The sequence below is a fragment of the Hippopotamus amphibius genome, chromosome 7, assembly GCF_030028045.1.
Source record: "Hippopotamus amphibius kiboko isolate mHipAmp2 chromosome 7, mHipAmp2.hap2, whole genome shotgun sequence".
Lineage (NCBI taxonomy): Eukaryota > Metazoa > Chordata > Mammalia > Artiodactyla > Hippopotamidae > Hippopotamus > Hippopotamus amphibius.
In genome coordinates this window covers 11,154,345-11,182,002 of record NC_080192.1, presented here as the reverse complement: position 1 = coordinate 11,182,002, position 27,658 = coordinate 11,154,345, and the positions used below count along the sequence as shown (strand labels likewise).

The following is a 27,658-nucleotide window of genomic DNA, read 5'->3' as shown; positions in this document are numbered from 1 at the left end:
GACCATGGTTAACCTCTGATATTCCACGTTCAGGCCACTGCCCTGCTGAGTCCTGGTCACACATTCCCATCAGTGAGTCTTCATCACACAGGGAGTCCCGAGGCTGAGGGGCACCTTTGCCCACTGAGGAAGGGGTGTGAACCTTGTCGGGAGCTCAGCTGAGCGGGAAGAGGGAACTGGGCTGCCAAGTATCGCAGAGCTGATTACAACAAGCGGACAATGGAGAGAGTTAACCTTCATCACTTACTGTGATGGTGTAAGATGCTATAAGGTGGAATAGCAAGATTGTAAAACCAGAGAAGGCGCCGACCTCCCCCCTCACCCCATAGGGTCAGATAGATGCTCTCATTGTTGAGGAAGCCAGAACGCAAGGCTCCAGCCTTTTTATGGACCTTGGGTTGGGGGAGGACCAGGGGGAGGGCTTGGAGTGGAAAAGCACAGGGTTCTGTGTCAGAAGGGCGACATGTCCTCCCCTCCCCCCACAAGGAGGCCTCCACCCAAGGCCTCACCTAAGAGGTCTAGGAATGCAAAGATGTGAAAAAGCATGCCCAGCCAGGGGGCCTGAGGCCTTGACCTCAGCTTCCCCAGAGCTGGCCCTGCACTGTGTTTGCACAGTCTGGGATGCGGGTCAGACAGGGAAAGCTTGATGCTTGCCTGTGGTCAGGGCTGAAAAGCACACACAGCTTTTTAACCAGGAGCCAGACTTCTCAGCAGTGTGGGTCTCTTGCCCTCTCTATGGGAAGTGGGGGTGGGGGTGGCGGGTTAGACCTTCCCTGAGGTGACAAGACGGAGCCTCTCATGCTCCCTGGAGACCTGGAGAGTCCAGCACGCGTGGATCTCAGGGTGCAGAGCTCGGTCCAGTGAGAACGCCCCACCTCAACTTCCGAAGGGCCTGTTTCCTCCCACGAGTGACCAGGCCTGGGGTGGCCTCTGCTAGTGGGGCCTCCTCCCCACAGCCCACAATAGAGGAGCACAGCCCACACGTCCCTGCCCCATGGGACATTCCAGGCACTTCCTGGCCAGGCCTTTCCTGGCCAGAGAAAAGCAAAGAACAGTGAGGCCAGGAACCCAGTGGCTATGTGTTCTCGGCCCTCTCTGCCCCTCGTCCCTGCCCCAGCCCTGTACCCTCTTCCCTCATTTCTCTGCTCTCCTGTCACTCTGTCTCTGCTCAGGAGAAAAGGAACTGCTTCTTCCTCCTGGCGACTCCAGTACGGCTCAGCCTGGACTGTCACCAAGGCCGTCTTTATTTAAAATTTTGTATGTCGTGCATGATGGATTTTTGAATTGTTTTTACAAAGTTGCTTTAAAATATTACCTTGATTACTGAGTGTTTGGATGTCTCCTGAAATTTTGCATCCAAGGGGATCCGCACTCACTTGGCCTTTTCCCTGGCCCTGCTGTGCTCAGGAAGTCATTCATCCGTTCATCCGTTCCACACACAGTCGCCAAGGCCCCTCTGTGCCAGGGCACGTGCTAGGTATTGGGGAGAGAAAGGGAGCCCCACACCACAGTGTTGGGGAAAGACAGCGGTGAACCCCAAGGATTGTGGGACAGTGGGGGAGGGGGCAAGGCAAAGGGGCCCCAGGGGAATCAAACTCCTACCAGTTAACACTTAGGGTTCTCACGCACCAGGCTCTGAGCTAAGGTTTTGCCCTGTGACATTTCTTTTTTTTTAAATTTTTATTGGGGTGTAGTTGTTTTACAATGTTCTGTTAGTTTCTACTACACAGCGAAGTGGAGTTTCCTGTGCTACACAGCAGGTTCTCATCAGTAATCCATTTTATACATATTAATGTATATATGCCCTTTTTTAAAAAGGACTTTTAGTGAGATATAATTGACACACAATAAACTGCGTATATTTAAAGTGTACAATTTGATATTTTTTTTCTTATGAGTGATGTATATACGGCAATCCCAATCTCCCAGTTCATCCCACCCCCGCCTTTCCCCCCTTGGTGTCCATACGTTTGTTCTCTACATCTGTCTCTATCTCTGCCTTGCAAACCAGTTCGCCTGTACCGTGTTTCTATATGCCGCATATATGCGTTAATATATGATATTTCTTTTTCTCTTTCTGACTCACTTCATTATGTATGACAGTCTCTAGGTCATTTCATTGCCCTGTGACATTTCAACGACCCTTCAATCGTTTGCAGATGCTCGTAAGTCACAGAGGTGGGTCCCTAGCCCTAGTGAAGTTACCGGCAGGTAATTTGCAGAAGGTCACGCTCTGAGCAGGCGGTGGTGGGAATCCAGGCCCCTGTGGCTTTGGGCTCTCACCTGCTCTGGGTGTTGCAGCCACCTCACCCTGCATCCCCTTGGGAGTATCAGGGAAGGCTGCATGAAGGAACTTTGCGTTGAGCTGTCAGAGGATGTGTGGAAGTTTACAGGGAGACCAAGATAGAAGGTAGAAGTACTTTTGACAGAAGGAACAATGTTTCCAAAGTCAGTAAGGCTCAGAAAAAAAAATTGATATCTTGATGTCTGCAATTCTAAAAAGCTGGCCAATCTCATGAAGAGTCACTTGTGCTGAAAGAGGCCAGGGCCGGCACTGCTTCCTCTTTCTGCTTCTCTGTTTCCTAACGACGTCAGCATAAATAGGAAGCCTGAGAGGCTCACTGGCTGCCGCCTGGAGACTCCAACAGAAAGTCCTTCTGTCCCGGCACAGAGAGGTAAGGCCCGGCTTTCGGGAAGGCAGAAGGGTGGGGTGGGGAGCAGGGGGAGTGTGGGAGTCTGGGATAGGAAGGACAGGGAGATCCTGGGGGTGCTGAGTGGGCAAGTGTGATCTGGGGACTTGGGAGGACTTGGTCCCTTGGGAAGACCTGAACCTAGACTCCTAGGCAGCCAGTGGGCCAGGAGACAGTGAGGGCAACCAGCCTAGGTGTTGTATGAAGCGCTTTGCAGGGTCCAGGCCTCACTGGAGGATCCGACTGTCCTGGCAGCGGGGAAGATACCTGGGGTGGCGGAGAGCTCAGGCCTGGGAATCAGGCCCCTGTGTACTGTCGTCTTTGCTTTGTCACTAAGGTGTTGGTGGCAGTGAGAATCTCCTGCCCTGGGCTTCTGTCTCATGTTTGGATTGGTGGGAGCACCAATAGTCCCTGACATCATGGCTTAATGAGTGTGTGTGTGTGTGTGTGTGTGTGCACGCGCGCACACACTTACACATACTTGGATGTCCACAGGGATGTAGAGATACTGGGAGGATGAAGCCGGGAGCCTTGCTATGCTTAGACCTAGAGCTTGGTGCAGGTTGAGAAGCTTACTTTGGAAGTTAAGAAGAGGCCCAGTCCCTTACTCACTTAGAGACACGTCTTCCCAGCTCCAAGAACGTTTTCTTTAGTGTCGCACTCCACCCTGATGCGCTGCTGTTTAGTTGGGTTTGGGCCCAGATGTGGACGCCCTATACTGAAGTGTGTTGGCTGGGCAGGGGGTGTCTGGGGGTGTCTGCATCTGGGTGTGTGCAGGTGTGTGCACTTGCCCTGTGGGTAGGAAGGCAGGTGTTTCTGTGGGTCCCCACTGGGGTATGAGCCTGTGGGGACTTGCCAGACAGGCTCCAGTGACAAGTTGCAAAAGTGCCATGTTTAGCCTTCACAGGCCCCGCTGTTATATTTTTGTATAACCAGATTCTAATTTCTTCTACTTATTATCTTCCCTGCTTTCTAATGGTTTTATAACGAATAAAGCCTTTCCTATTAATTTTTGGTCACCCTTTTTTACATTCATTAATTTTACTTATGCTATATGCACTAATACTACAAGGTATTTCATGAGTTCTTTAATGAATGTATTTAATATTAAACAAGTAAATACATGGATATCTGCTTTGTTAAAAATTTTAAAATCGGGGGTACATAAATGAGATGATAACATATATATGTTATGACCATGACTTACTTTTCCACTTAATATTACATTTTGGATAAGGTTCCGTAATAATATATGGAGATTTAACTCATAAATTAGCCCCAAGAGATACATAGCATTTATTAGTATAGGCACCCCACAATTTACCCAATCCCATGTTGCTTGATACAAGTTTTCCACCCCTGTGAAAATATTTCTTCAGCTCAGATTCCTAGAAGCAGAATTGCTGGGCAAGAGAGTACATGTTTAAAATAGTAACAGATATTGTCAAACCATCCTCACAGTAGCTGAACTAACTTATTCCCCACAGTCATGCAAAAAAAAAAGGCTGATTTCATATGCAGTTTATTATATGTCAATTGTATCTCAATAAAAGTTCTTAAAGAAAAAAAAAGGCTGATTTCTCTTTAGGGAAAGAATCCATCTTCTAATTGCATCCAATGTAGTGGATGAAAATTATCTGGTTTTTGTGTAGATTTGTCCTTTCCCTGATGATGGGTGAAGTTGTGCATCTTCTGTATGTTTAATGGCCATTTGGATTCCTTTGATGACGTGCATGGAAATGTCCTCTGTCCATTTCTTGAGAGGTTCATTGTCTTTTATGTATTAATTTTAGGAGTGCTCTATTCATTATGTGCATGAACCATTTCTTTGTATATGTTGAAAATACATTCTTCCAGATTATCATGTCTTTTTCTTTGACCTGTTTAAAATATCTTGCATTGTATAATAATATGTTCCTTGCTTTTAAGTCAACTCTGTCATTTTTTATTTCATGCTTTCTGGATTCAGTGTCTGATTCAACCCCTAAGATTAAAGACATATTGTTAAAGCTCGTATCATTTTAGTTTTGACTTTTAAATCTTTAATCCTTCTAGAATTTGGAGGTGTGGGTAATATGTAAAGTAATAATCTAACTTTAAAAAAAATGATCAGCTGATTGTCTCAATATCATTAATTATGTGTATGCAACCCATGCTTTCCTCTGTGATTTGAAATCCCATTATTTATTCCCAAATTCCCAAGTATTGGTTATCTTCCTTACTGTGTCCTGTTCCATCTGTCTACTATTATACTCATTATTTTTCTGGCTAATAGAGCAAGTCCCTCATGTTTGATTTGTTATAATCTAGAATCAGTTTGTTAACAAGTTGAAAATCCTTTTGGAGTCTTAATCTTAACCTAAATTAAGGGAAGTATTATTTTGGGAAGGATTGACCCCCAAATAGGGATCATGACAACAGCAGGCAGCCTTCTCCTTTTTTGTCCCTTTAACGGGGAGAGTAATACTTTTTCCCTTTGACTCTGATGTTGCCGCAGGTCTCTAGTGCATACCCAAAAATACCAACGTTCCCTTCAAGTCCTCATTTGCCAAGGTTTATTTCTTTGTTTAATCAGGAATGGCTTTTGTATTGTCAAAAATTTAAGAGCATCTGTCAAGATAAACTTATCCTTTTTTCCCTTTTAATCTGTTGATGTATTTCTTTTAATCATGAATAGAGTAGATGCATTCTTCTTTCAAAAGTCTTTGTCAGATTGTCCTATGAAATTGTTTCTGTCTAGAGTGAATTTTTGCTTTGATTTTTTTTTCCTTTGCCAGTTTTTACTTTTATCATTAAATTTCTTCATGAGTTTGGAAATTTTGGTGTACATGTTTATTTTATTTTGAGTGAGAAGGCTTTTGGCTTTTCTATCCTCTTTTCCCCTCTCCCTCCTTCTCCTTTGCCCCTCCCTGTAATCCTCTTGCTTCCATGTTTACCCCTCACTCTTAGTGATTTTTAACCCTTATATTTTAAACACACATATGTAACTTACATTTTCCATTAGCATTTGGGCTTACTTAGGATATATATGCTCCTCTAAAACAAGACAAGATCCTTAGCAACTTTTAGTTCTCTGCTTTTCAACCCTAACCTCACAGCCAACTCCCATGTTCAGATCATCTCAGTTTTACTTCAACATTGTTACCATGTATTTATTTTTTCTCACTTTATACAGTAACAATTCTTCTTTACTTAACTGTAAGTCTTATTGGTTTCTTCACTCAATGCTGATTCCAGTATCACATGCTATCTTTCTTTCCTGGATCTTTTCTTTTTTCTGAAATACACTCCAGAGTAATTTTCTTAGAAAACATCTGAAAAGTTTTCTTTATCCTTGCATTTCAAAAATGTTGTGGGTTTTTGCCCTTGAACTTCAAAATAAGCTTGACTTTTTATGATTCTATGTTCAAACATATTTTCCTCTATTTAGAGTTCCAGATCACTTGTGAGAGAATCTTGCCCACCTGATCTTTTTCCATTGAAAATAACTTGTTTGTTTGTTTCCTTCTGGAAGCTTCTAGGATTTTACTCTTTGATGACAGAAAGCTCATTAGCATATGACTGAGTATGGCGCTATTAAAAATGAATCTTGCTTTTCACTTAGTGGATTATTGTCTCCTTTAAAGCCCTGTGAATTTTTCTTCTATTTCTAATTGTATCTCTTTGGTTGTACATGAAAATCCCCAAATAACAGTGGCATAATAATACAGAAGTATATTTTTTCCCTCACATAAAAGATGTTCCGAGGTAGGCAGTCTCAGACTGGTATGGTTGTTCCACAATGAGAAGAGGGATTGAGGTTCCTCTTTCTCTGTTGCATATGACGTCCACTCTCAAGATAACCTTATAATTCAAAATGGCTGCTGGAGCTCCAGCCATCACTTCCAAATTGCAGACTGGAACAAGGGAAAAAGCAGGAGGGCGAAAATGGATTTTTCCCATCTGAGCCAACTTCCTTTAAGGAGGCTTTTTCGGAAGGCACACCCAATGATTCATCTCACATCTTCTTGGACAATATTTTGTCACATGACCACACCTAGCAATATGAGAGTGTAGGAAATATAATCTTTCATTCTGTGCAGCAATAAACCTGGCTAAAACCTGAGCTTCTGTTACTAAGGAGGAAAGGGACAGCTAGGTAGCTGACACTGTCTGCTATTCCTGCCCTCAATTCTCTCTGTCTTCTGCTTCTAGATGTTGGAACTCCTGGATTTCTAGCTCTCAACTTTTCTCTAAGACTTTCCATCTCCTTGTCTATTTGCTGTCTTCAATATCTATCTTTGTAACATGATAGCTTATAGTGTTAATTCTGTGATTTGGCCAATTATTGAGTTGGGGTGTTTGTTTTTTATGGCCCTCATAACTTCAAATTCCAAGAATTCTATTTGTTATTTGCATAGCAGTCTGTTCTTAAATGGCTATGATTTCTCAATTTTCCCTGAGGATGCTAATTAAGATGTTTTAAAGTTCTATGTTCTTTTTGCTGTATCTGTGCATGTCTGTAGAAGTGTCTATTGGATCAGTATATGTCAGAATAGACACGCATGATAGTAATAATTGGGAAATACAACCACTACTGGCACAGTGGTTAAGAACACAAACTCTAAAGCCAAACTGCTGTGGGCTTCAATGTCAGCCTGCTCCTTACTAGCTATATGATCATGGACCCTATACCAATTTCTTCATCCACATAGTGTAGATTTTAACCTACACACTGATGTATTAATATCTGTAAAGGTCTTTGAACAGAGCCTGGCTGATGGTAAGCATTCTATAATTGTTAGCCACTAATATGAATTCTCTGCATGCATGTGTGCTTTATGCTTGTGTCCTTTGATGCCATTAATTTGTTTGAACTATTTACAGTGTAAAAGTAGTCACCTGTTCTCCATTCTTCTAGCATAAACATTTATTTGGCACTTTGTCCTTTGTTTATGATTCAGTTATTTTTATAAAATACAGAAGAGTTCACTTTTATGCACTTCTCTCCATCAGTTTTTGTCTCTCCAATTTCTTCTAGTGCTTAGAAGTTTAAATAGTTCAAAAATATTCACTTCAATGGTTTGCAAGTTTCATATGACTTACCAGCCTACATTTAAATTTTTCATTGATCTGATACATGGGGAATGGTGTGAGGTAGGGATTTAGGCTGATATGTTTTATGTTTGTTATTCAATTTTCTCAATGCTTTATTATTCCCTCGCTTCACACTGATTTGTCGTTCCTCCTTCATTGCAGAGTACATTCTCTGGTGACAAAGAGTTTGTCTTGTCAATATGTCCATTGATTTCTGGTGCACTACTTATTAAATCTTTGTAGTAAATTTTGCCGTTAGGTAGAGATTCATTTTTATTGAAGTAAAGTTGATTTACAATATTTTGTAGGTTTCCAGTATACAGCAAAGTGATTTGGTTTTACATATATATGTATATTTCTATGGTTTTTTACTTTTCATTCTTTTCCATTATAGCTTATTACAAAACATTGAATATAGTTCCCTGTGCTGTACAGTAAATCCTTGCTGTTTATCTATTTTATATATGATAGTGTGCATCTGTTAATCCCATACCCCCAATTTATCCCTCCCCCCTTCCCCTTTGGTAACCATAAGTTTGTTTTCTATGAGACTGCTTATTTTAAAAAATCTCATTCACTGTCCTCACATATAATTTTTTTCTTCTGAGTTCCTGCAAAAAAAAAAAATCTTGTTAGTTTTTGGTTAGAATTGTGTTAAACCTATAACTGACTTTCACATGAATTGGCCTCTTTATATGTGCAGTATTTGCATTTATGGTAAGACCCAAAGAGAAGCTCTGAGTTTCTAGGCGCGTTCCAGGTAGGCAGAGCAAGCTGCGCCAGCTCAAGCAGACTCTCCCATGCCTGCCATGGCATTGCCCCCATGCAGGATCTAAAGTGGAAAATATTGTCCTCCAGCTCCAGACAAACCACTCTTCCTTCCTGAGCATTTCTTGGACTAACTGCCCTATGAACATCATCGAGTTTGGTTCTCCCCATGACCACCATGTGAGATATATCAGGTTGCACTTATTTTGCAGATGTAGAGAGCAAGGTTCAGGGAGCGTTGATGAGTCAGCCCAGGCCACCAGCATGGGAGGGGCAGAGCCTGTGTTGAAAGTCAGTTTGCCTGAGCCCAGAGCCATGCTTTTCCCAGCAAGACAGTTTCTGGTGTGCATGTGTGTAGAGCTTGAGTGAAGTTTTAGAAGATCTTATGGGCAGAAAAGGAGTCATGGTCCTCTCTGTTCTACTCTCCTGGTACTTCCCAGGGCTGGATGAAATGAAAAGAGGAAATCCCCAACCTTCTGCAGAGAAAAAGGAACTGGCATTTCAGGGGGTGGTGTGGGAGGGACAAGGCAAATGGAACAGGGCGGGGAGAGCACCAGGCCCCTGTGAGTGTGAGTGTGCGTGTGTGTGTGCTTACATCCAGAGGAGGAGCACACTCCCAATACCCAGTGACTCCCACAAACAGATGTGGGTCAGTACCCAGGGACAGCTGGGGACAAGTCAAATCCCAGGCTTCCCTCTTGGATTTTGTGATCACCAGGACAGTGCAGAGGGGTACCTGATGTGCAACCCAGCGGGAATCCACATATTCAGAGGCCATTAAGTGCATCTCCCTCATGGTCACATCCCAGGCACTGAGGCTGAGGACAAGGAACTGTCCCAGGTGCCAGGCTGAGGCAGCAGTGGGGGCTGGAGCCCAGGTATGAGGGCCACTCCTGGGTCCGCCCCACCACGTGGGCCGAGTCCCAAGGGCTCACGCTTCCTTCCGCAGGCCTAGAGAAGGCAGAGACCTGGAGAGAGGATTTCCAAGAGCTGATGACATGGGCCTGGTCGGGCCCCCAGCTGGGGAGGAACACAAGATTCCAGGACAGTGAGGAGCCCCAGACCCTGCCCAGACCTGGACCCACCGGAGCCGACCACCTGCTGCTCCAGAGCCGACTCTAGAGATGGCGCTGGCCCGGGGACCGCTCGCCTTCACCCTGCTGGTGCTCTGCTGGGGGCCCGGCATGGCCGGGGCCCAAGGTGAGCTCAGTCGCTCCCTCCCCCTCCCCTCCCCCCTCCTCACTGCTGGACCCCATCCCTGAGGAAGCTCCAGACCCTATGCTCCAGCTCCCCCTCCCCCGCCATTTCTTCTCTCTCCTGATCTTCCCTGAGTCCCCTCTTCCCGCCTCCCACACGCCCACTCATTCTCCTCTGGCCTCCTATAAAGTCCTTCTCTGGTTGGGTGGCTTCTCTGCCCACATTTCTCACTGTGGCATTCGGGGCTTCTAACCTCCCAGCCGGCCATTCCAGTCCTTTCCCCAAGCCTCCTTCACCCCCCTCACCAGACACTCAGCACCTGGGCAGCCTCAACCAGTTCCCACCTCTGTGCCTTTGCTCCTGGGGACCCTCAGCCTGGGGGTCTCTCTTTCTGCCCGGAGGCCCTGCTGAGATGTTCCTCTGATCCTCGGGCCAGTGAAGCCCCCTCCCCAAGGGCTCCCTGAGAACTTGCTCCCCTGATAACCCTGGGACCCTCGCTCCCTTTCCCAGCAGTTGACGGAGAGAGCAGGGCGGGGGGGTCCCAGAGTAGGGCTCTGCCACGCTGCCCCTTAGGGGTGGGTTTGTGCCTCTGCTCCCAGGCTGCACCCCCCCAGGGGTCCAGGGGCAGGGCCTGTGCCTGATGCACGTGCCCACCCTGGGGTGGGAGGGACCCTGTCCCGGGCGCAGGGCGAGGCAGGGGCTCAGGACACGTGCTGCGAATCAACTGGAATATGTGTTCTCTCCAGACAGGAGGGGCCGCACTGGCACCCTCACTCCTGCAGAGTCCCCAGCCCCCTTCAAGGGCCCCTGGGGACCTCTGCCTGGCCTTCAGGAGCCTCTGCAGGACTCTGGCAGACCCCTCCCAAGTGCAGGGTACCCAGGAGGGGATGGGAGGGGCGGTGACAAGGGACATCGGAAGGGAGAGGTGTGACCCCCTTCCTGCCTCCCCCCCTTCAGGGACCTTCCCGCTGCAGACCCTGCGCTGCTATAACGACTACACCAGCCGCATCGTCTGCAGGTGGGCAGACACCCAGGATGCCCAGCGGCTGGTCAATGTGATCCTCCACCGCAGGCTGAAAGGGTGAGTGGGGCCAGACCCAGGGCCGAGGGCAGGGAGGGCCTCTGCCGCGGGGGCTGTGCTAGGATCAGGGCTGGATGGAGGGCAGGGGCCTGCCCAGGAGCTCCTGCCCCACCAGGTGGCCTGCCGGGCCCGGGGGCTGGTGGCTGGTGTCGGCTTTGGGGGAAGAGCTTCCTGTGTGAGCATCGTTATGATGCCGATGGTGATAATCTTCTCTGCTTTTGTCACAACTGAACAAAATCACCTGGCAGAAGTCAATCTTGGTGCATCCTGCCTGTGAGGCAGGCAGGGCAGGGATGTGATGCCCAATTCACAGATGAGGAGACCGAGGCTGTGGAGGTGAGGTCCCTCCCCTCAGCCACATGCGGGGGAGTGGCCTGAGTGGGACCTGTGTCCTGTGTCCAGCTTGCATGGCTGAGCTCCACGTCTCCCTCAGGCCCTGCCACCTCCAGAGTGGGGGTCTCTCCTCTCTCCTCACCTGGTCTCTGGGGCCTACCCCATTTGGGAAGGTGCTCACACCATTCAGGGATTTGGTGAGAGTCTAACTCACCATAATAGAGATAATTAAACAGCGGGCATCACAGGGTTCATGGAGACCCCTGGAGGCGCCCCTAGAAAGGAGCTGCACTCACCCCACAGCATCACCGCCCTCTGCTCTCTCTCCTGCTCTTCCGGGAGCCTCCACCTTCCTTGTCCACTGTCCTCAGCCCCCGCCCCACCTCCCACCCTCAGCTGTGGCCCACTTCCTCCTGCACTGGGACCACAGACCCTCCCTCTCCCCCAGAAGAGAAGCTCCCCAGGCCGTCCCTGCTATGGTCACACTGCCCACGTCTGCCACCTCCCTGGATCCACCCTGCAGTGATTACCTGTCCCGGGCCTGTCTGAAGTCGCAGCCGGGGTCCCACCTGATCTTCCTATTTGAGGACATCGCTGCCACCACAGTCCCCACTGTCCCCGTGCTGTCGACGGGCCCTCTCCCGGGATCCACTTACAGATGCCAACCAGGCTGCAGCTCTGGAGCCTCCTGAGCCCTGTTTCCTGCAGCCTGGCCGTCCTCTGCTTTCCTCTGAGCAACGTCCTCTAAAAAGTTGTTTAGACCCCGTAGCCAGTGCCTCTCAGCTACTCCCTCCTGAACCCACTCCCCCAGGACTCTGCTGCCCCCATCAGGCCACTTAAAGTGTTCCTGCTGAAGTCAGCAATGCCCTCCTCGGTGCTGACTCAATGGTCACTCCCCACCTTCTCCCTAAGGACCTGTGGGCAGCGCCTGACTAGGACAATGGAGCCTGAGCTCGGGGTCCCGCTCAGGCACCTCCCTCCCGACCCTGGACAGCATTCTGGCCCTTCCCCGTGTCTCCCTGGCCCACCCTTTTCTGTCTCTTAGTCTGTTCTCTTCTTGTGTCTCTACTCTGAAGGGTGAGATGCCCCGGGGCTCTTGGACCTCCACTTTTGTATCCAGATCCAATGGCAGAGATGCAGACTCAGACTATGGCTATGTCCCTTACATGCTCTCTCTAGCCCAGACATTCCCCCAAGGTCCAGACCCATAGGTTCACTTGCCTCTCCACATCCTCCCTTATAGACGTCTTCAACTCAATGTCCTAAACAAATTCCTGCTCTGACCCCATCTCAGATCCCCATCTCAGGTCACTAAATGGGAGCCCATAGGGGCTCAAGCCAGACAAATGGGAGGTTTTTAATTTTTTTGTTTTTTGTTTTTCAGTCTCCTTTCCTTCCTTTCCTTTCTCCACCCAAGCATCCAGTCCATCAGCAAATGCTGTCAACTTTATCTTCAAATAGACTGTGACTCTGGCTTACACCCTAGTTCAAACCACTTCCTATCACTGAGATAGTCCAGAAGCCTCCTAACTGGTCCCTCTACTTCCAGTGTTGCCCCCCAACCCACCCGCCACCCAATCTATCCACAGCCCAGGAGCCACAGGAATCCTTTCAAAGTGTGTCAAAATGTCACTCCTTTTCTTATAACTCTGAATTTTACCCAGTTCTAGTGAAATCAAAATAATCAAAATTCCTTAATTTCATTTTGAGCACTGGCCTCCCATCACCTCCCTCAACTAGGCTTCTAGACCTCCCACCCGTACATCTCTACTCTGTGCCCACTGGTTGACTCTGTGCCCTAGTTATACAACACTCCAAACCTGTGCCTACCCCAGGGCCTTTGCACTTGCTGTTCCCTTTACCTGAAATCCCCTTTCCACAGAATCCGCATGGATTCCTCTCTCACCTCCTTGAAGTTTCTGCTCAGGTGTCACCTTCTTTAAAAAGTCTTTCCTGCCTCCCTTATTTCAAATTGTACCCCTAACCCAGCCTTCTGGCTTCCTCATAAATCTGTTCTTCTTGACTTGTCTATGTGCAATTTTCTCCATTTGATGTACTACATAGTTTCTTCCGTTGTTTCATGTGTGTCTCTCTCTATTAGGATGTCAGCTCTGTCGACAGGGACTTGTGTGTGTTTTGTTCCCTGCCAGGCCCCCTAGTCCTAAACAAAGCCTTACACATGGGAATCACTCAATAATGTTTGTGAATGAGTGATTCTTCTTTTCTCTGGGCTAACCTGTGTCCTCTCTTGTCAGGGAGCTTCCACAGCCTGTGTCCTGCAATCTCAGTGATGGCACGCCCTGGTTAGACGGCCCTTGTCCCCGCTGTGTGTCCAGAAGATGTGTCATTCCCTACCAAAATTTTGTCATTGCTGACTATGACTACTTCTCATTCCGACCAGACCGGCCTCTGAGTGCCCAGCTCACCGTTACTCTGAGCCAGCATGGTGAGGCCTGGGTCCTGGCCAAGGGTGGTCCCTTGTGTGGACAGGGGTGTCCAGGCTGTGAGAGCTGGACCAGGGAGTGAGAGCCTTCAAGGGGTGGAGACACTGGCTCGAGTTGGGTTTGGTTCTTGAGGGAAGAGGATATGGTCTCCTTAGATGGAGGCGTTGGGAAAGGTTCAAGGTGAGGAGCCCCAGCCAAAGGTACCTCCCCCGCCCCTGATTCTCCACCACCTGCCAAGCCATTGCCTTCTAGACTTGAGGCTTCCCTTCTAGGAGAACAGTCCTTCCTATTCACATACAAACTTTATAGTTTGAAAATTCTTTCCTCAATGTGGTCTCATGCAATGTCTGCGAGAACCCATTTTATAGATGAGGCACTTGAGACCCAGGGCGATTACGTAACTTTTCCAAAGTGCCACCATGAGCCGTCATGACAGTGATGGGCCGGACTTGCTGAGTGCTCCCTGCACCCTGGAGATGGAGGTCATCCCCTTACTGCCCTTGCTGCGGGGCTCCCAGTGAGTGTGCTGCGTATCCACAGAGCCTAAGAAAGTCAATGGTCTTGGATGGGAGTCGGTGATCACTTTAGATAAATATTTGGGCTTCATTTGACTGTATCTTAGACAGAAATATAACCAGCATTTTAATCACATGGATTCAATTATATTTGTTCTTAGAATGACCCTAAAACAAACGTGGGGTCATTTTTAGAATATTCACATGGCAAGAAATCTGCAGGTGACTGCCTTGAAGGAAATACTACCTGATCTTATATAATCTTATGTATGGCATCATGCACTAATTTTTACCCCATTTCACAGGTGATGAATCAAGCTGAGAGAGCAGGAATTTGTCCAAAGTTAGTGACTCACATGCTAGTGTCTGAATTTATGGTCCTGGATCCCAAATACTGGACCACCTGCTGCTCCTTGCAAGTGTCAGATGGTGAGGGGGGCTCCAGCCTTTGCTTCCTGGCTCTGTTCATCACAGCAGCACAAAGCTGTTGCCTGGAGGAGGGGATGAGTTTAGCTATGGTGAATTCATTCCAAACAGTGCATCAAAACTTGTGTTTAATGGATAGCAAGGGGTCCAGTCCCGGTGGAGCTCAGAGCACACAGGGCAGGTGTTGTCAGGTGTGATCATGTACTGAAGGCAGGTGTGTGCCACGTGCCTAGGGACAGTGGAATAGGAGCCCATAGGGGGCCAGGACAGGCTTCCTGGAGGAGAGAGCTTTGCAGGGAGATCTGAAGGATGGGTGGGAGGAGAGAGCGGGAAGAGCATCTTTGGCAGAGGTAGGAGTGTGTGCAAAAGCTGGGCAACTCAGGTGGGCGAGGCACGTTGGGAAAACCACTTGTAATTTCAGTACCATCAACTTCAAGAGGCCTGGATAGCAGCAGGAAGGAGGGGGGCATGGAAGGCAGGGGCCTGACCTGGAGATGCTTCTGTGTCCTGCAAAGCAGTTTAGCGGTCACCCTCTATCCAAGGTCGGCAAACACCTGCAGAGTGCCAGACAGGAAGTATCTTAGCCTTTGCAGCCAAATGGCCTCAGCGGCAAATCTTCAACTCTGCCATTGTGACATGAAAACACATAAATGAATATGTTGGCTGTGTTCTGATACAACTTTCTTCACAGACACAGATTTGAATTTCATTGAATTTTGATGTATGGCACAATATTTTTCTCATTAAAAAAAAAACCTTCTCCCAACAAGCTGTGGGCCAAACTTGTCCCTTGGGCCAAAATTTATCAACCCCTGCTCCAGATAATAGTGGGGGGAGAGCATCACAGGTCAGATGAGTGAGGAAGCCAGGAGAGGCGAGGGTAAGTGCGCTGTAGGGGTGAGGTTCCAGGTGGGAGGTGAGAGCAAGGCTGGAGTGAGCAGACCATAGAAAGAAGAAGGAAGTGCAAATCACAGTTAGGGAGTAGAAGGGATTCAAACCTTAATTTGGTCCTTCACTGAGCACCTACATATGCCAGGAGAGCCTTGAAGGGCTCAGGCAGTATTCCTGCCCCCACTGAGCTTACAACCTGGTAACCAGAGAAGGCTTCATGGTGGAGGAGACCAGACAGCTTAGGGATGGGGCACCATGGTGCTTAGCCTCCTTGAGCATGCCCTAAGTCAGGATGTCACTTCTAGGCCTCTGAAGCTTGGCAAGGCGTCGGGGAGGGGAACGATGCAGGTCTGATCTGCTCTGAGGCTACACATGTGGACATCTGGATATTTCACTTCCTCTGTCAGGTTCTCCATCTGGGAAATGAGCTGGTGGACTACATCCCTCAGGTTGGATGAGTAGGTTTTCCCTTGGTTTCCCAGTCTGTTCAGCTGGGAGCAGGTTCCTAGAGCTCCAGGCTGAGGAGTCCCACTACACAACAGGCTCAGGGACTAGGAGTGCACGATGGATTAGTGATGCCCGCTGGGGCTGGGGCTGGCACAGGGGGCCTGGATCTGCCACTCTGGGCTGAAGATTCTCTGAGGCTTCAGCTCTGACATGCGCTAGCACCCCATGTTCCCGGTCCAGCGTAGAATATCCACACCTCGTTGGGCTCTTACGGAATGTTTTGTGTTGGAAAGTCATCTCTCAGCGTCCCACACAGAAGCTTCAGGAAGTCAGCAGCCATGCCATTCATGGACCAATCTGCTCCCCCAGCCCCGCAGGTCCCTGCAGGTGTCTGCCTGCTGCTGTGAGGGAATGAGTTCATGAAAAGTCTCTGAAGGTGGCCGACGTGTACTCACTTATTCCTTCATGGACTCAGCCACTTTGTCCCCCACATTTGGAACCACTCATCTCAGGCGCTGGGGAGAGGGAAGGCGGCCAGGACCCCACCCCTGACACCCACAAGCTCCTGGACTACTTGGGGAGGCAGATGTGGTAACATCTAAATCCTGCAGGGTGGGAAGGACCATATGAAGGGGTACGGTGGACCTGGAAAAGGAGCAAGAGATTCTGCCTGGGGGAGGGGGGTCCGAGAAGGTTCTAGAGGAGGAGGCATGTCTGCTGGGCACTGACAGGTGCAGGATGACACTGGACACTGGAGATGAGCAAGTGTGGACAGGAGAGGCAGTAAGCTGAGTCACAGCGCCCTCTGCTGGGAAGGAGGCCACACAGCCCTCCTGGTGGGCCCTGGGGACAGGAGGAAACTCCATTTGCAGAGTACTTGCCAGCACTGTGTATGGAGCTTGTGTTCTGTGAGCCCAGCAATCTGCACAGCTTTATTCACGTTCACACTGAATCCCCCAAGTTTAGCAGATGAATGTCCGAGGTCCACAGGGGAGAGGGGTCTTATCCCAGGTCACTCAGCCCGTGGGGGCAGCGCCTGGCCTGGAACCCAGGTCTGTCCACACATGGGCCACGTAGGCCCTTAACCTCCTGCACAGTCGACCAGCCCCTTAGGCCCCTTTCCTTCCTCTCCCTGCAGTGCAGCCCCCCGCACCCAAGGACCTCAACATCAGTGCCGCCGGGGACCGCTTCCTGCTGTCCTGGAGTGTGGCCCACGGGGTTTCTCCGAGCCACTGGCTGTCCAGCCTGGAGTTTGAGGTGGTCTACAGGCGGCTTCAGGACCCCTGGGAGGTACGGACCCCACCAGCTGTGCCCCAAGCCCACAGGGCTCTGGCCCAGCCGGCCCTACTCCAGCAGCCCCTCTCTCCCCCAGGATGCGTCCACCATCTACTCCAACTCCTCCTGGGCCATCCTGGGGCCAGAGCACCTCATCCCTAGCAGCACCTACGAGGCCCGAGTGCGCACCAGGCTGGCCCCGGGCTCGGGGCTCTCGGGTCGGCCCAGCCAGTGGAGCCCAGTGGTTCAATGGGCCTCCCAGCCAGGTAACAGAGTTGGAGTTGGTTGGCACAGTGCCCCTTTTGGGGAGGGAGGCTCATTACAGCGCCTGGGCAGAAGGGGTCCGGGTGTCCACACTGCGGGATCCAGGGATGCTATGTGCCACATGTTCGGAGTGGATTCCCTGGCCCACTCCGTCCCTACTGTGCCTCTGCAGAGGCCGCAGCTGCATCTACTCACTTCCTGGCCCCAGTTTGCTGCCCACTTGCTGTGGAGGAACAACTACAGTTTAATCACAATGGCATGTGGGCAGCTGTGTTTTCGTGAGGGCTGCACCCTGTGTAGACATACCAACGTGATTGTGTTAACTCCCCAAACCCCGAAGCTGAGATGCCCTCCCCATTTTGCACGGGGGAGGTGGAAAGGCTCCCAGAGTTTACTCTCTGCCCTGCAGTCACATAGCTGGCAGGCCAGGCTGAGTTTAACCCCTGGTCTTTGTGGCCCCAATGCCCATGACCTCCCTGTGATGAGTCCCCTGGTGAACCCACTGAGGGCCAGGGAATCAATGAATGAGGACTGAAGAAGGGCCTGTCTCCCTCCCAGGGGATGAGGCCCAGCCCCAGAACCTCCAGTGCTTCTTTGATGGGGCTGCCCTGCTCAGCTGCTCCTGGGAAGTGAGGTCCGAGGTGACCAGCTCAGTCTCCTTCACCCTCTTCTACCAGGCCAGCCCCAGTGCACGGTGAGTGTGCCCTGCCTCTGTCCCCTCCCCTCCTCTAAGCCTCGTCCTCTCCAGGCCTCCTCCTGCCCCTGGGGGCCCACCAGAAGCCTCAGCTCATCCAGAGATCTCATCCTTCACGTGACCCTGCCTCTCCCTGCCCTAATCTCTGCCGTGATCCTCAGGGAGGAAGAATGTTCCCCAGTGCAGACAGAGGAGACCAGCAGCCCCTACATCCGACACCGATGCCAGATTCCTGTGCCCGACCCCAGGAACTACAGCCAGTACATCGTCTCTGTTCGACCAAAGGAGGAAGAGAAGCTTATAAAGAGCTCAGAGAATAGTAAGTTTGACCCCAGCCTTCTGCATGAAGAGTCTTGGGGCAGCACTATTTCATTCATAACCCGTATAAACTCAGGGTTCCTCATGGTCCAGTCTTCATGTTTGTCAATTTCAATGACATAGTCCAGGGAGCAAATTGAACAAAAATTATTCCAATCCTGTCCTGGAAGTTCTCAAGAAGCAATAATGCAACAATGACAATGGCAAATAACATGAAGGAAGATGCAACTGATTTTCCTCAAGAATATCAGTATTAAAGCTTTTGACCTCATTCTTTTAGCTCTATTTTCCCCTCCAACTTTGCAGCTTCTCTGAAGTTCCTACCACTGCCCACAGCCTCCTGATCCTCCCACCAAATTTTCCCTTCCTTTCCCTGATTGGATTTTTCTCTTGTAAGTTTCCAAAATCTTCTGCTGACTAATATTTTCAGTTTTCAAGATAATTCATCTATGGTTTACCTCTTCAGTTGGGGACTAGAGTGCATGCAAATGGACTATGGTTCCTTTCAGGTTAATTTCCCTGATTACATAGCAAGGACCTCATGCAAAAGAGTCTCCTGCATTGCTTCATGATGCCCAAGTTCTTCTACCTGGTCTTTAGTGTGCATCAAAGACAGCAGCCAATTTGTCTTAGTTATCTGGGTTTGAATCCACTACTTACTCTTTGGGAACTTCCAGGTTGCAATCTTTTTCTCTACCACTTGTTAGCTGCTTGTCCTTGGCAAGTTACCTAATCATTCTGGGTCTCAGTTCTCCATCTGAAAAGTGGACAAATTGAGTACTTACTACATAAGGCTATTGTTTGAATTGAGTGAAATAACTCATGTAGATTTAACATGTATACTAATGCTTAGAACACTGTCAATACTCTAAATTAGAAAAAATTAACAGTAATTTTATTTCTACTTAAATACTAGAGGTAACCCATGCTTTTGGGTTACTCACTACAAAACAAGTACAGCTCAGCATCTCCCAAGAGAAGGGTGTCTCAGGTCAAAATAGATGACATGGTGAAGTTGGGGTGCAAAGATCCTGAGATGGGTGGGACCTGGGGTCCTGGGTCAGTGGAGAGAGCACCTGTGACCAGCATGGAACACAAGGAATGTTCCACTGGAGGAATGCTGGAAACAACGTTCTCTAAAAGTTTCCCTCCCTGCAGTTCAGATGGCTCCCCCGACCCTCAACGTGACCAAGGGCAGAGATGGCTACATCCTGCAATGGAAAGAAGAAAAAATGAGCTATGAACACATAACTTGTATCTTCGAGGTCCAGTACAAGAAAGATGCAGCCTCATGGGAGGTGAGGGCCTGTGCCCAGGGAGGGGCCTGGATGGGATGGGAGGCGGGGACAGTGAGAAACACCAGGGAGAGCCTCACCCACCATGTGCCTGGCTCCCAGCAGGTGACCCATCACAGGGAGCCACTGGGACTTGGTGGCTATGCCCCTGTGTGGTCAGCAGGTCACTGTGCCTTCCCTTGGTGAAGGAACTGAGGCTCACAGAGGTGATGTGAACTTGGCCATAATGAACACATGACCCCGAATTGCAAAGGGGGTGTGGACCTCAGGACGGGGGAGCTGAGACACAGCTGAAGGAAGGGTTTTCAAAAGTCATAAAGGGGACATTTCTTCACAAGAATCTCATCCAGAATGCGAATGTGCAGCTGCTCAGGGTAGAGCTGCTCCCAGTGAGGCGGGCAGGGCCCCAGCCAGGGCTCAGTATCTGGCCCCCACCTGCAGGCAGCCCTCAGGGCCTGTGGGCAGAAGCTGGGGCTCCACAGAGGCCAGATGAGAAACCTCAGAGCCAGCCCCAGCTCTTCAGGCTGGAAATAGGGAAACTGAGACCAGGAGGGGCTGGGTCAGTGGTACAGCTGGGAGTGCTCCCTGGGCTCCTGGACGTCTGTCTAAGGGTCCAGAGTCCAGTCCTCCTGCACTGCACTCCCAGGAAGGCCGTAATGAGGGTCCAGGCTGGCCCAAGAGGAGCTGGGAGGTTGAGAGGGGGACGTGGTGACTGACTCCTCAGGGTTTCTGGGCCTCAGTGTTGTCACATGTCATGGGGTGCGTTGCAAGAGGTGCTGTCCCTGGCCCTGTGCGGGTGCTGTCCCTCTGTGGGCACCGAGTGTGGTCCTCCATGGTGGGAGTGATGCTGCCTGAGATCTGGGGATGTGACTACGAGCTGTGGGCTGATGGGTAGCAGAAAATCTGGGGTGCTGAGACGGGAGGGCTTCATAGCTGTGCTCACATGCACCAGACCTCAGCACACCTGCTCACACACCTGCACCCACAGGAGACCAAGGCAGAGAAATTCCCGAACGCCCACACCATGTCCCTGCCACCTCTGGAGCCCGCCACCAGGTACCAGGCCAGAGTGAGAGTCAAACCGGACCCCAGGGGCTACAACGGGATCTGGAGCGAGTGGAGTGAGGAGAGCTTCTGGGACACTGAGTGGGGTATGTCACCCCTCCTGGCAGAGCCCCACTGCTCAGAGGACAGGGATGATGTGGACATGAGATGTAATCCCACCCCAGGCTAGCATCCTTCTCTCCCAGGTGTCATTAGAGATTGGAAAGTGACACCTGGTATGCTGCACAGACTGCAGGTGAGGTCTCGAGAGGGCAGAGAAGAGCACGTCTCAGCAACAGATCTCCCTCAGCCTGGATCTTGGCTCTCTATTAATATGGCCCATGCCTTCATTAGCCTTTGTGGCAGCTACTACCCAGGGACCATGAGTCCAAGTTTTCTCTTACTACGAGGAACTACAGACGGGGGCCTGGGAATGGAAAACTTTGGTCTGATTTCTCAATCTTCCCTCAATCTGCTCTTGCTAATTTTATTTATCTCTCACCATCACCATAGGGGCCACCAGGAGACAAGTACAGGACAAGGTCCCAGAGGTGGCTGCAGAGAGAGGATAAAGTGTTGGCAGCAAGGTCCCCAGTCCCAGCCAGCTGTAGCAGGAAGTGGACCCCAACCAAGTAGAAAGAAGGGCTGGGCCACGGGACCTGAGGGAAAGAGACCAGGGGAGTCCTGGAGGGGCCAGACCTGTGAGAGGCTTGAAGTAGAAAGTTGTGGTGGCCCCTAATGGGACTTTGCATGTTCTGATGCCTCCACCATCACCCCTTTCCCCATGCCTGCCCCTCCAGGCATCCCTGTTCTTGATGACCACCTTATATGCTGCCTCCTTCAGGAAGTCCCCTCTGATTGCCTCTGGCTGCAGTCACTGCCGTTCCACAGCAACCTCTGCTACTGGACAGGATCGAACCCTCTGTGTCCTGCCAGCAATCCAGCATTGTGGGTGGTTAAGACAAACGGCCTCTTCTTCTTAGACTGTTTTTGACCTCCTCTCTCACTCTGCACACCAAGGCAGCAACTTCACCCAAGCTCCTGAGCCCCCAGTCCTCTCCCTCCTCAGATGCTAATGATCTATTTTCCTTCCTGGCTTCCCTGAAGTGCTGCCCATGTGGGTCCTGGTGCTCATCCTGGTCGTCACCACCCTAACCCTGCTTCCAGTCCTGCGCTTCTGTGGCGTCTATGGGTACAGGTAAGGGGACTCCATGATGTGTGGGGGAGCGACCACTCAGGGCAACAAGAGGCATCAGGGACCCCACAGCTGACTTTCTCCAGTCTCTGCTCTGCAACTAACACTCTGTGGGGCCTTGGTCAAATCTGCACTCTCCCTGGGCTTCAGTTTCACCTCAATACATGGGCACGAGGCAGCTGCCCTGAGGGCTTGGGCAGCGCTCACCTCTCTGCTGTCTTTCCAGGCTGAACCGGAAGTGGGAGGAGAACATCCCCAACCCCAGCAAGAGCCACCTGTTCCAGGTAGGAGCTGCCTGTGAGGGCGGCCAGGGGGCTGGAGGTGCTGCGGCTCCTGTGCTCCTGTGCCCGCGTCCCCGCACCCATGTCCTCCTCCCCTTCCTGTGGGCTTTGAGTGGGACGTGTAGGTGGCCAGGGCAGGGCCTGGGAAGCTGTAAGAGCCAGGCTGGCCCCTGCAGGCCCAGTGCTGCGATCCTCTGGGACCTCCAGATGCACAGGGTGCCCTGCCTGCAGGGACTCCCGCGGGGCAGCGGAGAGGGCTGGTGTGGGGATGCCAGGACCCAGGGGGACTCAAGGAGAGGCTTAGTCGCATCAGGGCAGGTGGGGTGGGGAGAGGCAGAATGGCTTCCTGAGGACAGGACAGCAGAGCTGAGCTCTGAAGGATGCAGGGTGGTGGCAGGTGGGAGAGGCCACTGCCGGCAGAAGGCATGTGGAGGGTGGAGACAAGACTCCTTCGAGAAGGGAACTGAGGGGGGTGGGCAGTGAGGCTGAGAGGACCCTGGGGTGGGTGCCAGCCCCTGGGGAGCGGGAGCCCTTTGGTGAGGCAGGCAGGGCCAGAACTGCCTTGGGAGGGTCTCACGGCCAGGGCGGAGGAGAGTGGGGGTGAGCGTGGAGGCAGGGACAGCCCAGATGAGCATCCTCTGGGGGTCAGGGTCCCCGCCCTTGCATGCCCCAGGACCCCGGGGAAGTCCCAGCCCCTCTCTGGCCTCATCTTCCTGGTGTCAGGAAGTTGTGGCCCGTCCTGCCCATGCTGAGATTCTGCCATGTCTGGGGGCTCCTGAATCCCCGCCACCCTCAAGGCCCTCCCCCAACCTTCACCTTCTGGAGCAGCCCCACCCCCACAGGCACGAATACCCTTTCTCTTCCCAGAATGGGAGCACCGGGCTCCATCTCCCAGACAGCATGTCCATCCTCAGCCGCGCGAGCCGCCCGCACAAGGGGCTGTGGGGCAGCAGCTGCCCTGAGCTGCAGGGGTGAGTGTCGGGTGCGGGATCCCCAGGAGGTGGGACGGCGGCTCCATCCTGCACATCAGGGGCTCAGAGCAGGTGGCCTTGGCCCGGGGCTCAGTATGAAAAGATGAGCAGAGGCTGGCTGCACTAAAGCAAGAGGTGTCCCAGGTGGACACAGGGAAGAACTTCCCAATTCCCAGGTTAACGAGGGGCGTGGCCAGAAGCAAGAGACTGGAGCAGAGGACCTCCGCTTGCCCTGCTGCCCAGGGAGACCCCACGCTGCCTTGGCCCCACGGCGGGGCAGAGGGTCTGTGAACCCTCCTGGCCTCAGCACCTGAGCCGCCAGCTCACCACTCTCCCTCAGGTGGGGGAGGTGAAGGACGAGAGGATGGCTGAGCCCAGGCTGGGCACTGACCTGGGCCCTGGAGCTGGGTGATGGCAGGAAGCAGACTGTGCGAGGGGACACAGCAGGCAGAGCGTGACCTTGAATAAGAGCATGGGGGCTGGAGACCCTCAGGGCACTGAAGGAGCGCCTGGTTTCCTGTTCTGGGCCTGTTCCCCCAGCTCACCATGCTCTCCGTTTTCTGTGAGCTCTGGGTGAGGCCAGGCCCCCATCCTACCCCCAAGGCCCTGTGTGTGAGCTGAAGCATCTGCCCAGGGTGGTCCCAACATCCTTGCCCCTTTTCTCCCCACAGGGTGTCCCCTGTAGACTACGGGCACAATGAGGTGTCACCTCTCACCACAGAGGACCCTAAAGATGCCTGTGACTCATCCTCTGAGCCTGACACGACTCTGGAAGCCTCGGACCTCCCCAAGGAGCAGCCCCCCAGTGTCCCTCCAGGCCTGGCCGCCCCCTCAAGCAGACCCGACAGCCAGGCTTCTGGCTTTGACTTCAACGGCCCCTACCTGGGGCCGCCCCACAGCCGCTCCCTGCCTGACATCGTGGGCCAGCAGGTGCCCCCCCAGACAGGTGTGAGCAGGAAGTTACAGCCCCCAGGGTCCCTGGAGTACCTGTGTCTGCCTGCAGGGGGGCAGGTGCAGCTGGTCCCGCTGGCCCAGGTGATGGGGCAGGGCAAGGTCAGGGATGCGGACACAAAGTCCAGCCAAGGGACTGAAGGGAGCCCTTCCTTGGAGTCAGAGACAGGCCCTGCACCTCCGGAGCCTGGGCTGATGGTGGGTGGTCAGGGCCCGAAGGACAGGCCCCCCGTGGTCCTGCCCACTGGTTCTCGGGGTCCTGAGGATGGCACTGTGGTCACTGGTTATATCACCACTGCAGATCTGACATTCACTCCACTCACAGGGGTCCTATCTCCCTTCCAGGCCCCCCCTCTGATTCTCCCCTCAGACCAGAACCCCAGCTTCTGCCCTGGACTGGCTGATGGGCCCTCTAGACCCCTAGTCCCGCAGAAGCCAGAGTTCGAGGGCTATGTGGAGCTCCCTCCAACTGCAGGCCAGTTTCCCCAGTCCCCTCTGGCCAGTCCTGTGCCTCCTGCAGCCAACAGTCCTCTTCTGAGCCCAGGGCCACCCCGGACAGATGTGACCCCAGCTTCCCCAACCCCCGAGGGGCTCCTTGTCCTGCAGCAGGTGGGTGACTACTGCTTTCTCCCTGGCCCAGGGTCTGGCTCTCTCTCACCCCAGAGTAAGCCCACTTCTCCAGGACCCTGTCCTGAGATCAGGGAACTCAACCAGGTGTTCCAGGCCAAGGAGCCCCCATCTCAGGCCATTCCCCAGGTGCGGGCCTTTCCCCAGGTGCCGGCCATTCAGCTCTTCAAAGCCCTGAAGCAGCAGGATTACTTGTCACTGCCCCCTTGGGACATCAGCAGGCCTGGGGAGGTGCACTGAGACCCTGTAGCCCTTGAGGAAGGGGAATAGAAGGAGAGGGTCTGTCTTTCCTCCCACCCTGCCTTTCCCTCCTGCCAGACCCTGGTCCCTTCCATGGTCCTTTCCGCAAAGCCAAGGAGAAGCTTCGATATTGTAACAAATAGAGACCAGAAAAAGATGTCAACCATCTACCTCCTCCCTTGACCTTCATCAAGGTCAAGCTCCTCTGTCTCTCCCTCCTTCTCTGCCCGCCCCCTACATACACAGACACACACACACACACACTGTTCTTTCAAATTAACTTATTTTAGGTTCTGAATTATTAGAGCTTTATATACATACTCATTTCATTTGTCCCCATCTTCTTTTTTACCCAGTTTCCCTGCTTTTGCTATTGCCTTCTTTCTCTTTCCACTGATTTATCATTACAGTGAGTTGAGGTCCAGGCTAAGCCTATTCTGAGATGCCACGTCTCAGAGCCTATTCTGATGTTGACACATCTGGTTGTGTGGAGGACTTCTGTCTGTCCCCAACAGGCATGAATGCACATGGTAAGATTCCAGCCCGGAGGCAGGAGGCACGGGGTGGGCGCTTGGGGGTTTCAGGCTTGGAAGAGCAGCCCTGGACTCAGCATCCTTTGGTCAGGTGCTGCAGGCCCAGACCTGGTAGCAAAGCACCAGCCTCCATTGTCAGTCCAAGAAATGGCAGTGGCATGGGAAGCCCTGTGTTGAGCTCATAGGAAGCCCTGCTATTCTCACCAAGGTGACTGGGGAGCCTCGGGGAGCCTCAGGGACCCCAGGCCCTGCATCTTGTAGAGGCCATTGACCTGAGCAGTGGACAGTGCAGGCTCCTGGCTGAAGTGATCTCCTTCCTACACCCAGGCTGGTAGGGCCTGGGGAAATTCGGGAGGGGAGGGGAGTCCTGAACCCATGTCAACCATAGATAAGTTGGAAAGAACTGCTCAACAAGGGAAAAAGGGAAATAATCCAAGGGCACATACACTTGAGCTTGTAGTCCAAATCTCCCAGACATCCTCCCTCCAGAAATACTTTACAACCCCCACCCCACCAGCAACATATAAGGGGCTTTTGGTCTATGGCTTGGACTACACTGGGGACCATGGTTCTCTCAAATCTTTGCCTTTCTGATATACAAAAAAAAAAAAAAAATGGCATTAAATTGTTTTAATTTGCATTATTTAAGAACTATCATGTTTGCACATATTTTCATATTTCTTGGGCATTTATATATTTTTTTACTGAGTTAAGCCCATTAAGGTCTTTGTTGTGTTGGGTGTCTACTTTTTTCTAATTAAGCTTTAAAACCTATTTAGCTCCAGCCTTTCACAGATGGTGCAAATTTGTTTTCCTCATTTATGCTTTGTCTTTTAATTGTGCATGTGATGCTTTTGGGTTGTATTCAATGTAGACTTGTCTGGGTGGTCAAATAGATCTACAAGTGAACTCCATGGCTCCACTTTGGGTGTCAAGTTGACAAAGGCCTTCCCCACTTCAAAATTGTATTTGTCCAAAGTTATATTTTTTCAGGTTCTTTTTGTGTTTCAAGCTTCTGATGTGAAATTATAGTGATTTGGCAATGTATACATGTGAAATGGAGAACTGGTTTTCTTTCCTCTCAATGAGTCACCTGTGTGTTCTGGCATCATTGATTGAATTGCCCATTCTTCATCCATGTATCTGAAATGCCACTTATATGATCTAGAAAATTCATGTATATACTTAGTCAGTTGCTAAGCTTTCCTTTTTAGTACATTGTCCTCTCCATGGTGCCCCACAGTTTTGACTGTTCTAGCTTTATAATATGTTTTAATACGTGGGAGAGCAAATGTTCTTGCTCCTTTTGTCCACAAATCCCTGTTCATTACAGCATTATTTGTGGTCGAAGAAAATGATAAACAATTTAAATCCTCACCAATAGTGAGATTAATCACAACATTTGAGTCCATTTTAAAGTGGAATCCTGTGTTCAAAATGAATGAGGCGTAGAGACACAGATGTGGAGAACAAACGTATGGACACCAAGGGGGGAAAGTGGGGAGGGGGCGGGGAATGAATTGGGAGATTGGGATTGCCATATATACTTTACTAATAAGAAAAAAATATCAAATTGTACACTCTAAATATATGCAGTTTATTGTATGTCAATTATATCTCAATAAAAGTCCTTAAAAAAAAAACCAAAAGACAAAAAAATGAAATGAATGAGGCAGACCTACATGCATTAGAAAGAAGTCCACGATATGAAGTCCAAAGTGTTTGGACATTGTTAACTGAAAAAAATGGCAATAAAATATTTTTATTATAAAACATTAAGGTGTGTATATGTGTTGCGGTAGATGGGCAGGGATGCTGTTTGAAAGCACAGTTGCCCTAAGGAGGATGGATTCTGCTCACCAAAAGGGCCTTTGGTCTACTACAGCATGTTAGGGGCAGTTTCGATCAGAACAGAAATGCTGGGGGTGATGGAGTGAGAAGCAGGAGGTGCTCCCAGGACAAGCCAGGAAGGAGTGAAAAAGGAGAAAGACGGGATGGAGGAGAGAAGTATAAAGGACACATTCACGCTCAAAGAAAGCATTCGTTGTAATCTGAAATTCCAGTCTAACTGGGCCTTCTGTGTTTGGTCTCCAATGAGAGTG

General features: G+C 50.8%; 1 protein-coding gene across 2 annotated transcripts; it reads left to right on the top strand.

Annotated features, from left to right (window-relative positions):
* Window positions 1-2,543: 2,543 nt before the first annotated feature.
* LOC130857800 (cytokine receptor common subunit beta-like) lies at window positions 2,544-27,301 on the top strand. 2 transcript variants are annotated; one of them, XM_057743581.1, is made up of 14 exons: window positions 2,544-2,675; window positions 9,484-9,734; window positions 10,689-10,812; window positions 13,401-13,591; window positions 17,007-17,158; window positions 17,241-17,409; window positions 17,966-18,101; window positions 18,263-18,420; window positions 19,578-19,717; window positions 20,703-20,865; window positions 21,866-21,956; window positions 22,180-22,237; window positions 23,102-23,205; window positions 23,877-27,301. In XM_057743581.1, the coding sequence occupies exons 2-14, from the start codon at window positions 9,659-9,661 to the stop codon at window positions 25,021-25,023; spliced, it is 2,709 nt and encodes a 902-aa protein (XP_057599564.1). In that variant the 5' UTR covers window positions 2,544-2,675; window positions 9,484-9,658; the 3' UTR covers window positions 25,024-27,301. The 2 variants fall into 2 exon arrangements, with proteins under 2 accessions (XP_057599564.1, XP_057599565.1); XM_057743582.1 differs by lacking the exons at window positions 2,544-2,675; window positions 9,484-9,734 and adding an exon at window positions 11,061-11,148 and having other exon boundaries at window positions 10,762-10,812.
* Window positions 27,302-27,658: the final 357 nt, after the last annotated feature.

Bases quoted from the DNA above. Each gene is read 5' to 3' on its own strand.
- LOC130857800 (XM_057743581.1), top strand. From the start codon at position 9,659: ATGGCGCTGGCCCGGGGACCGCTCGCCTTCACCCTGCTGGTGCTCTGC. The intron at 18,421-19,577 runs GTAAGTTTGACC...CCCTCCCTGCAG, and splicing joins TATAAAGAGCTCAGAGAATA to TTCAGATGGCTCCCCCGACC. The intron at 22,238-23,101 runs GTAGGAGCTGCC...TTCTCTTCCCAG, and splicing joins GCAAGAGCCACCTGTTCCAG to AATGGGAGCACCGGGCTCCA.